Here is a 10,217-nt window from a genome sequence, read left to right as displayed (position 1 = left end):
ATAAATATATATATATATATATATATATATATATATATAATCCACGATGGTGAACAGAGTGAAAAAAGGGGCTGTTCTTAACATAAACTAGTATGTATTTATTTTAGTTTTAATTAAAATGTATTATTTTACCCAATTTGTTATAAAATTGTGTGTTGTATTTTTTTATGGGCATTAGAGTATTGTGTTGTTAGGTTTTGTAACATTGATATACACTTCTAAAATGATCTCTAATATGATAGAAACAAAGTCTTTGAGATCGAATGGTGTTAGTATATGTCAGTATGTCAGATAGTATATGGCTTCCAGCTTAGTTTGATGTTATCATGTAATAAAGCTAACAACACAAAACTTTAATACTCATAAAAAGTACAGCACATCATTTTATTTTACAAATCGGGTAAAATAATCCATTTGAATGATCCTGAACTATTTCAGGGTAATTAAAACTGTAAAACAAATTATACTTTAAATTAAGAACAGACCTTTTTAGCATATACACATATTAGAAAAATTAGTTTTTCTCACAGAAGAGGTGATATAAAATATCTTGCACTCATGGGTGTTTACAGTTTTTATCTAATACAATGCACTCTACAATGAGAATATCCAATTAATGACCTGACTCTGATTATAAACAGCAAGAAGAAAATGGTTCTGTCCAAAATTGTTTCAATAGGAATTTCATCAACATAAGACTTTATCGAAGCAAAATTAAGAAGACAACCAGCTGTTCTCTGACAGACAGTGGGAGGTTTGTGAGCTTTTACCCGAGTCATGACGGTGATGGTGATGTAGTGAAGCACGGCTCCGAGCATCACGGCAACTGTTTGCGAATTCTCAGTAATGACCTGCCAAGAACTGTTTTCGGCCAGCAGCACAGTAGCAATCACTCGACACACAACCAGGACATGAGTCAAACCAATGATGACCAGCAACTGTGACACAGCACCACAGACACACGCCATCAAAGTCAGTTCGCCATGCATATATGAATTATATATTTTTTTTATGAGAGTAACATCACCTTCACACGCCTTCAGTTTCTTACCATGAGTGTGACTAAAACTAGTACCATAGTGGAGCGTAGATAAGAGTGCCTGTGCATCTTGGGTTCACAGTCTGCATTATTTACAATCTCCAGAATCAACTCCTCCTGCATGATACAAGCACATACACAACCACATGTTATAAAACCACCCAAAACTTTTGCAGTTCCCTGAGAAGGGAACAAGATGCTGCATCATCAAATCGACGCAGAGTTGGAGCTCCCTCGAAGGGGAACTTCATTCATTTCAATTGCATCAGATTAAGATGCATTTAATTCTTTGCATGCATTTGAAACTCATTTTTAGAAATGATTTTTATATATATTTAAAAATTTCAGAGATATTTCTGAGCACATAACCAACCCCAACCCTAAACGTAACCATTTCTAAATAATACAGAATATGCAACAGGCAGAATTACAAAGAATTTGTGTCGCATTCCAAGTCTTTTTAAGCCATACAATATCAATATCTTTGGTTTTATTGGCTGAAAATGATCCTGCTCCATTAACACAGCCAATGCTGTTCTAACCTAATAGTTGCTATCGTCCCATTAAAAAGCATCAATGTAGTTAATGTTGGTTGTTATAGAGTCTGTTACTTGGTCGTACCTCTTCTTCACACCAGTCAAAGACCTTCCATGCACACACGTAAGATGATCTGTGGCGCTTCCAGAACTCCAGAAACACAGTGGCTGTGGAGAAGACATTAGCATCTGACATAAAACTGACTCAGTCCAACTCAAACGGGGTTAGAGCTGTTGAACTTACCCCACACTGCCATGAACATGGCGAATGCTACTGTTCCCTCATTATCAAACAGAAGGCTCACCTGCACATGTGACCCAAAAGACACAGTGTTAGCACATATTACAATATTTAACCTTTAGGGTCCATGCAGCTAACAAGGAACTTTCTTGTAAGATTCTCTCAACGTTATGAACAAAAGTTCTTCCAGTAAAGCTTACAGCTGTTCTAAAAACATTAGCACATAAAACATTTATACATTTGTCTAACATTTTTAAAACATGACTATTTACTACTTGTGGCAGATCTTGTGCTAAAATACACTCATTATTCACACAGCACAGCCAATTGGTTTAGATGGATCAGCAGACAATGAGCTTGCTGCTCAACATTCAAATACACGGCTAGTGTTTGCTGTAGCAGTTGCAGCGCGCTTCAGAAACCCTCCACCTCCCCAGCTCCACCTGTGTAGATCTACTACAGGGTGATTTCATGTATGTTATATATGGGGGTTATTTCACAAATGTTATATGCGCAGCAGCAGTATTTCTTACATGCTCACAGCAGCATGTCTGTGGATGTATTGGCAGTAGCAAATCTCAGTATTTGCTCTGCCGCGGCATCGTAGCAAATCTATGCCTCCAAGACCAAACACATTAAAGGGGTCATATGATGTTGCTAAAAAGAACATTATTTTGTGTATTTGATGTAATGCAATGTGTTTACGCGGATTAAGGTTCAAAAAATGTTATTAAAATATTATTTTCCACATACTGTACATTATTGTTTCTCCTCTATGCCCCGCCTTTCTGAAACGCATCGATTTTTACAAAGCTCATCGGTCTGAAAAGCACGGTGTGCTCTGATTGGCCAGCTATCCAGTGCATTATAATTGGTCGAATACCTCAAGTGTGTGACGGAAATGTTATGCCCCTTACCAGGTTCAGGAAAATTTCCTTTCGAGCACACACTCGAATATTTGGGTTGAACTGTTCTAGAACAGTGTTGTAAATACAATTTAACCACTGATTTCTAGTTGTGTCCTCTTTTGGAAGACCAAACAAAGTAGTTTGGCATTCGCAACGAAACACACAGCATTTCCACGACATGGTGGCGGCGGTGAGAATAAAAGTTATGTCTTCTTTCTTTGCGTGAACTTTTGGGCGGTGTTATGCAAATATTCCCACACAGTGATGTAGACATGTGGGGGCGTGTTAGAACAAGCTGTTTTAGGAAGGCGTGGCTGAGCGTTCACTTTTATAAAGAATATTTCCTTGGGTTTGAGACTTTAATCTTTGCACAAACAGCTTTTAACACTCCAAAGACAAAGGAAAACATGAAATCGCATCATATGACCCCTTTAACATTTCCATGTATATTACCATGCTAAACTCTTTTGTCATGACAGAAATGTTGTAGTACTACCACAAAATAATGATCCTAACCTTTATCTCTATAGCAAAGTGAATGTGCTTTAATAAAAAGTGAACGTGAAGAGAATGCTCATAAATGGCTGCTGAGATATTCTCACTTGAAACGGAGAAGAGGCTTGGACCTGAAAACAGTGTTCGATGCATCACAACTTATAGCAATACATGATTGCTTGCATTATTAAAGGGGTCATATGATGTTGCTAAAAATAACATTGATTTGAGACTTTAGTCTTTGCAACTTTACAGATCTTCTTTATGCGCCAAGAGCTTGTAACACTCCAAAGAGAAAGGAAAAATTGAAATCGCATTATATGACCCCTTTAAGCGATGTGTTAAAGCCCTGATATGAGACATGTGAAAGGGCCTTGAGTGCTTCTTATAAGTGGGTGATTGATTCATTGCATATGTGTGGCTATGTAAATATGTAAGTGTGTCTGTGCACAGTAAAATTAATAAAAAGTACAGTACCTTTGCATACATGCAAGTGTCAGAAAGCTCCCATACCCTGCATGTATTATCACACAGAGGGCACATAATTACGTTCGACTGGCACACCTCCTTTCTGCATACACACACACACACACACCAGCTGGTTTTACTTCAGGACCCATATCTTACATTATATATCAAATGGCAATCCAATGCCTTTTTTTTCTTTGTCTATTGAACAAAAGACAACAAAGATGTCCTTAACATTAAACACTGATGTTTATTAATATTAGGTTACTCACATGAGAGGACTTGTGCTGTAAAAGGCCAGGCCATACAGGAACACTACGAGACCAATTACAGAAGCAGGAATCAAGAGAAATGTGTACCAGCCCAGCCATAGGAAATACAGAGCCACCTTCTCACCAAGGTAGTTTCTGACAACACACACAATAAATTTATTTCAATTTGTACCAGAATGGGAGTAAGTCTATAACATAGAGAGATGAGTAATATCAGAAAATAAAAGGAAAGAGCACCTGACGTTAGTGATGGGTTGCCCTTTGAAACAAGCAGACCATCGAGCCCAGCTCTGCTTTAGTTCTTTCTGCTCCCTTTTCTAGGATTTAAAGGGCACAAATGAATTTTTTTTTAAAACATAAGGATACAAAATTAATAGTGAAACGGCATAATCCTCAAGAAATTATGTAATATTCTGAGTATTCAGAATGTAAGAACTGGTTGGTGTCTGCACATGTGTAACTCTGCTTCTTGTATGTTTGCAATCAGAAACACTTTGTGACCAGATACTTTTCCTGTTGTGCTTTGAGTACAAAATGTTGACACATGTATAATTATCACCATGGGATATAGTTCAATACATTTGCACATAATGAATCTGACTCTGTGTGGCAGGTGTATAAAATGCTGTGAGCGAGAGGAAATCAAATCAAATCAAACCTCATGCAAACAAAAGTGAGTCTCAAAAACATTTTTTTTCATGAGATCTGGCAGATATTCTGAAACACCTAAGAGAGAGGTAAAGCAAGAAAAGGCATTACAGAATCGACACTTCTGGATGAATCATAGAAAGCCTAACATAATACAGTGACATATAATGTAATATGCAATGAATGTGTAATCTAGCAAGCAAACTGTTACTCACCCCCCTCTGAATCAATGCGTGTGTGATGCAGAATGAAATCAACAACACGAATCCTGAAACAGAGCCACAGTACAGATCAAAGCCCTGCTGTTGCAAAGCCTCTTCTGTTTTGTGTACAACAGTTTCACAATGCAAACCGTGACTACGGCACCTTTCTTCACTGCATCACATAAACAGAGAATAGGGCATTGCTGTGCTGTTGCTAGAGTGTTTTGGATGATTGCTTACTTGACTTGCTTATACGGTCCATCCGTCACTTTAAAGGGTTAGTTCACCCAAAAATGAAAATTATTTTTCTTACAAAAACGCATCGATTCGCTACAGGAGGCCTTTGTTCACCCCCTGGAGCCGTGTGAGACACTTTTTTTTATGGATGGGCGATTTTTATTTAAGCTCTTTTGGACTGAAGCAATGCAACACCCGCTGAGTGGCATTAAACAGCTTGAAAGATCAAAGACAATTTTTAATATAACTCCAACTGGATTTGTCTGAAAGAAGAAAGTCATATACACCTAGGATGCCTCGGGGGTGAGTAAAACGCAGCCTAATTTTCATTTTTGGGTGAACTAACCCTTTAAGTGTAAGTGATTTTTACCAGCTTTATTGTCCTCCAAGCTAAAATTAGATATCACTTAGAAAAGTATAAGCACACAGCTCCTCTACAGGATGAGTTTCACACCAAAGTTTAAGGGAAGTGAAGCAGCATTTTTGCTTGCTAGCTGTTTAACTGGACTTGGATAGAGAATCTGTTTTTATAGGTGATATTAAACAACACTTTCTATTGCTACATGTATGCTTTGTTTAGTTTTATTGCTTCTTGTTCCTGTGTTTGATTTAAACTCCTTTTTTTCTATTTTCCCACCACTAGTTTGTTTTCTAGGTTACTCACTGGTTAATCGATTATGTTCACCCGCCCTTGCTTGTTTGTTTCTCCGTAACCCTCAATTTAAGTTGTTCTTTGTTCTCCTCTGTGTTTAGTTGGTTGCGTTTCTTCTGTGCTCTTGCATGTTTGTTAATTTGGCTGATTGTTAATAAAAGTGGCTGCTGCTTATAGACTGCACTTATTAAAAACTTCAACTTTGGCCTTCAAACACAGTCCGAGAGCTGTTTATGTGATGTCCTGGATGTGTTTTGAGAGTGTGTTGGTGTAAATGCATTACCTGGTTGACTGAGGTATAGTACCCTGCTGCTCACAACTCCAGTTACAGGCGTCAGACACTTTCAAGAGATACCGGTATGTCTCAAAAATCTTTTCTGGTGCTCTGATGCAATAAAACACCTTATCATCAACATCATCTCTAAATTTCTAAAAAAAAAAAAAAAACATACATATTTGACAATAGTTCTGGAGCTTAATTATTAGTACCATTTCCCTCATCATAAAGCAGTGCCATTATATAGTTTTGGACTATAATACTCATAATAATATGAATAATCCTATAATAATTCTAGTGGTATATTAGGCACAGCTAATTCTTGATAATTGAACTTCAAACTGTATCAATAACTTTCAAGACCAATAGAACCACAGTTTTACACTTAACTGCTGTGTCAGCAATTACCCTACTTTTTTTCTTTCTGTTTATAGGGAAACAACAATTGCTCTTTCATATAATAAAACGAGGAAAATTCCCTTCATATGTCAAGACATTACTTATTTATTACATTTAGAAAATACCTAAAACAAGAAATAAAAAATGGAAAAACTCACTTACATATACATTTAATTTCTTCTTTAAAGTTTCAATGAAAGCTTTCTGTTTTCTGACCAAGTGGCTGTTCTCATCATCTGAGATTTTCGCCACAAGAACATAATCGAACGTCAGAGGAGGTTGCTGATGTTCAAAAGAAGATGAAGAAGAAAAAAAGCAGTGTTAATAAATTATTATATTATTATAAAAATCTTTCAACTTATCCATATCATTTACATAAATGTATAACGTTCATATCATTGTAGTGACTTTCCGTTGTGTGCATAAGCTATAAACAATTTAAACACATACAGTGGGGTCAAAAAGTGAAACCACATTGAAAATCTGGTTTGTTTGTTTGTTTATTAACTTTTAGAGGGATTTGGAATTTTGCAAATGACGGAATTATGCAAATACTATCTGTAGGTCAGATTTCCCTTTCTTTGTAATGAACCATAAAATATAGTCTTTGAAACATTCTCAAATCACACTGGACAGATTTTGTTTACTGTATGTCAGACCAAATGCCATATATTTTCCAATTTCTCATTCCACTCAAGCTGTTACACTGATATTATAATTTATAATTTTGAGTTGAGTCCTCTGCACAATGTGACTTTGCTGCAGCCTGGAATTGAACTGCTGGTTTTGTCTGGCCAGAGGAGAACTGGCCCCCCGACTGAGCCTGGTTTCTCCCAAGGTTTTTTCTCCATTCTGTCACCGATGGAGTTTTGGTTCCTTGCCGCTGTCGCCTCTGGCTTGCTTAGTTGGGGACACTTCATTTCCAGCGATATCGTTGACTTGATTGCAAATTATTGCAAAGATACTATTTACACTGAACTGAGCTGGATGATGACATCACTGAATTCAATGATGAACTGCCTTTAACTGAAAAATTAGTGTTTACTATTGTCCTTTTGCATTGACACACTATTTTGCTAATTAATGCTGTTCAGTTGCTTTGACACAATCTGTATTGTTAAAAGCACTATATAAATAAAGGTGACTTAACTTGACTATAAAAATAGCAGCATTTTCACTAGTGGTCTCACACTGAAGCCAACATGAGCTGTGATGTACTATAGGCCTTACCACTGGTGGCATAGATGGGTTTTCAAAGCCATTCTCATTTACAACTCCAATGGTTTCCAAAAGGTCAATACTCCCCTACAACAACACAATATAAGCAGTTCAGAACAATAACCTTATTTACAAGAAGAGAAACATGTTCTTAACACAGTAACTGTGAGTGTAAAAAAAGAATATTGTGCAACAAGAAAAAGAATGTATAATGTAAGACGAGAGTTCGGCTATTTTCGGCACAGAAATGCCCTGTAGATCAGTATCAAACCTGTTCATTTACTTTTCAATCAGCTGTGACCTTGCGTTCTTACTCTAATGAAATAAAGCAAAACAATGACATGGAGATGCAGCTCCATGCACATTACTGTAAACGGAAATAAAATGAAAACATTTTGGAAAGTTCTGGAAAGCTCTGACAAACCAGCAAGTTCTACTTTCATCCTCCTGACTAATCAATCTCAAAGTTCATTGTGAAAGCAGAACTGGCGAAGCAACCTTTCATATATTCTGAGAGTGTGCCTGTGAATGCCAGAAATACCTTCATGCTAACTCAAGTTATCTAGTCATGAGGGTTTACGTTTTTTTGCTTTTTCACAGCTGTTGTAGTTCACATACCTAGATACAATCTGATTCTAGATAGTCACCATGTGTAGCTATCAAAGCTAGTTTTCTTAAAGCGGCCCTTGAAATAGTCAGAAGAGCTCAGAGCTGCATAAACGTCCCACAGCAACACAAAACAATAGCAAATGTTTTGATTGGTAACGGGAGACAACTGAACGTTTTGTGTTACTTGGCATCACCTAAACACAGATACTGTGTCTATAGATACTGCTTCTCCATGACAGCTGCTTGTCAGTTTGTCAAGCGACAGTTTCATGCTGTCAATCAAACCATTATCTTTGTGATCTTCAACCTTTACATGGGTTAGTGGAAGTCTCTCTGGGTTTGGTTTTGTATCGCAGAGTTACTTCCCTTACAGTCACAACACACCTCAATCAGGGTGAAATTTGCTTTATCTTTATCTTTAATCAAACTTTATCTGCTGGTGTTCCTCTAAATCACCCTGTTGAGGAGCTCAGAGCGAAACTCATTGTATGCAACACAGTTAATACTGCCTTGCTTGCATTGATTTGTGTCCAAAAGATTTCTGTAATCTTTTCATCCTTGTCACAAAGCAAAACAGAAAACTTGAGGTCATTCTTTAGTCTAGCGAATCAATGTTATCAAGGAACAACTCTGTGGTTATAACTAGGCTATATATAAAAGTCAGTTGGCAGGCACATTAAATATGTATATTTACATATTTTAGTCAGACATAATTCATGCAGGCACTTCATCTTTGAATCAGAGAAACATCTGGCTGTAAACTATAAAGTCTGTTGGCTCTCAGTTATCAGTATGCATGCTTTTAGTGAAGCACTAAGAAACAGTTAACCGCAAGAGGCAAACACTAATCAGTGCCACTGACAGTGATGTTAGGCAAGGCGGTTGAAGTTCCTCTCACCTGCCTCCGGTGGCTCATTTTTCGCGTCATCCTCTTCAGACCTGCAGGGCTTCAGTCCAGGTGTGTGACAGCTGCGCCGGTTTCACACGAGAGCGCAGCCACTTGTCAGTTTAGATGAATCTTTCATCACTCGCCATTACAAGCCAGAGGGTCCATTCATCTGAAGCCCAAACATCTGAAGCCTTCCGTGCTGCGACGAGGAACTGAACAGCTATCGCTGGCTTCTCTTGACGCTGACGCTGTGGAATGTCGCCGGATTACTCGTGATGTCATAAAAGGCGCTCTTACGTCTGATGACAAAACTCGTCATAAGAGCACAATAACACAAACAACTTCTTCATTAGAGCACAATAACACAAACAGATACGTCTAATATGGCCCCCTTTTGTCTTTTAGAATAAAACAACAATTAAGCAGGTCACTAAAAAAATCTAATTGCATCTTAAATGCATGAATACTAGGAATATAATAGCAATATAATATATAATCGTTGAAAATATTATACACTCACTTTGTATTTAGAAAATTCAGTTGATTTACTATAAGAATGAAAGGAAACATGTTCATCTTGTGGCCATAACTAACAGATTTATCAGTTTACTGTAAATCAAAACCACAAGTGAGTAACCCACGCTCCGTTTTAAAGCTGCATGCAGTTTCGCCGATAGGTGGAAGCACGAGCTCAATAAAAAGGTTGTGCAGCCACTGCAGGAGCTGTGCAGGAAACTTGAGCCTCGAGGTTATACAAAAAGTTCACTTTATATATGTGTGCGTGTGTGTGTGTGTGTGTGTGTGTGTGTGTGTGCGCGCACGCGCGCGCGTTTTTGTGACAAATAGGCAACGTATGTAGACAAAAAAGGACATAAATTTGTATAATGGCAAAGGTATGACAGGTATTACAAGGAGAAGGTGACTTTTCAGGACATTACCCCATGTCCCCACTTTTCAAAACGCTTATAAATCACACAGAATGGAGTGTATTGAAAATCTGAAATAGCACAAAGTTTCCTGTGAGGGGTAGGTTTAGGGGTAGGGTTGGTGTAGGGCAATAGAATATACGGTCTGTACAGTATAAAAACCATTACGCCTATGGGATGTCCCCACTTTTCACAAAAAC

The 10,217-nt window shown here is 37.6% G+C and overlaps 1 protein-coding gene across 1 annotated transcript in view; it reads right to left on the bottom strand.

Annotated features, from left to right (window-relative positions):
- LOC107695919 (anoctamin-9-like) overlaps positions 1-9,130 on the bottom strand; it is a 16,832-nt gene extending 7,702 nt beyond the window's left edge. Inside the window, exons 1-13 of the mRNA XM_016496031.1 lie at positions 9,101-9,130; positions 7,606-7,680; positions 6,538-6,657; positions 5,983-6,128; positions 4,823-4,875; positions 4,618-4,685; positions 4,197-4,276; positions 3,960-4,094; positions 3,697-3,790; positions 1,820-1,880; positions 1,661-1,743; positions 1,052-1,156; positions 771-938 (exon numbers count right to left, since the gene is read on the bottom strand). Coding sequence (XP_016351517.1) covers positions 771-938; positions 1,052-1,156; positions 1,661-1,743; positions 1,820-1,880; positions 3,697-3,790; positions 3,960-4,094; positions 4,197-4,276; positions 4,618-4,685; positions 4,823-4,875; positions 5,983-6,128; positions 6,538-6,657; positions 7,606-7,680; positions 9,101-9,130 — 1,218 coding nt within the window. The remainder of the gene's footprint in view (positions 1-770; positions 939-1,051; positions 1,157-1,660; positions 1,744-1,819; positions 1,881-3,696; positions 3,791-3,959; positions 4,095-4,196; positions 4,277-4,617; positions 4,686-4,822; positions 4,876-5,982; positions 6,129-6,537; positions 6,658-7,605; positions 7,681-9,100) is intronic.
- Positions 9,131-10,217: the final 1,087 nt, after the last annotated feature.

This window comes from Sinocyclocheilus anshuiensis, unplaced genomic scaffold (assembly GCF_001515605.1).
Source record: "Sinocyclocheilus anshuiensis isolate Anshui unplaced genomic scaffold, SAMN03320099.WGS_v1.1 scaffold626, whole genome shotgun sequence".
NCBI classification, from domain to species: Eukaryota; Metazoa; Chordata; class Actinopteri; order Cypriniformes; family Cyprinidae; genus Sinocyclocheilus; species Sinocyclocheilus anshuiensis.
This window is presented reverse-complemented; position numbering and strand designations above follow the sequence as displayed.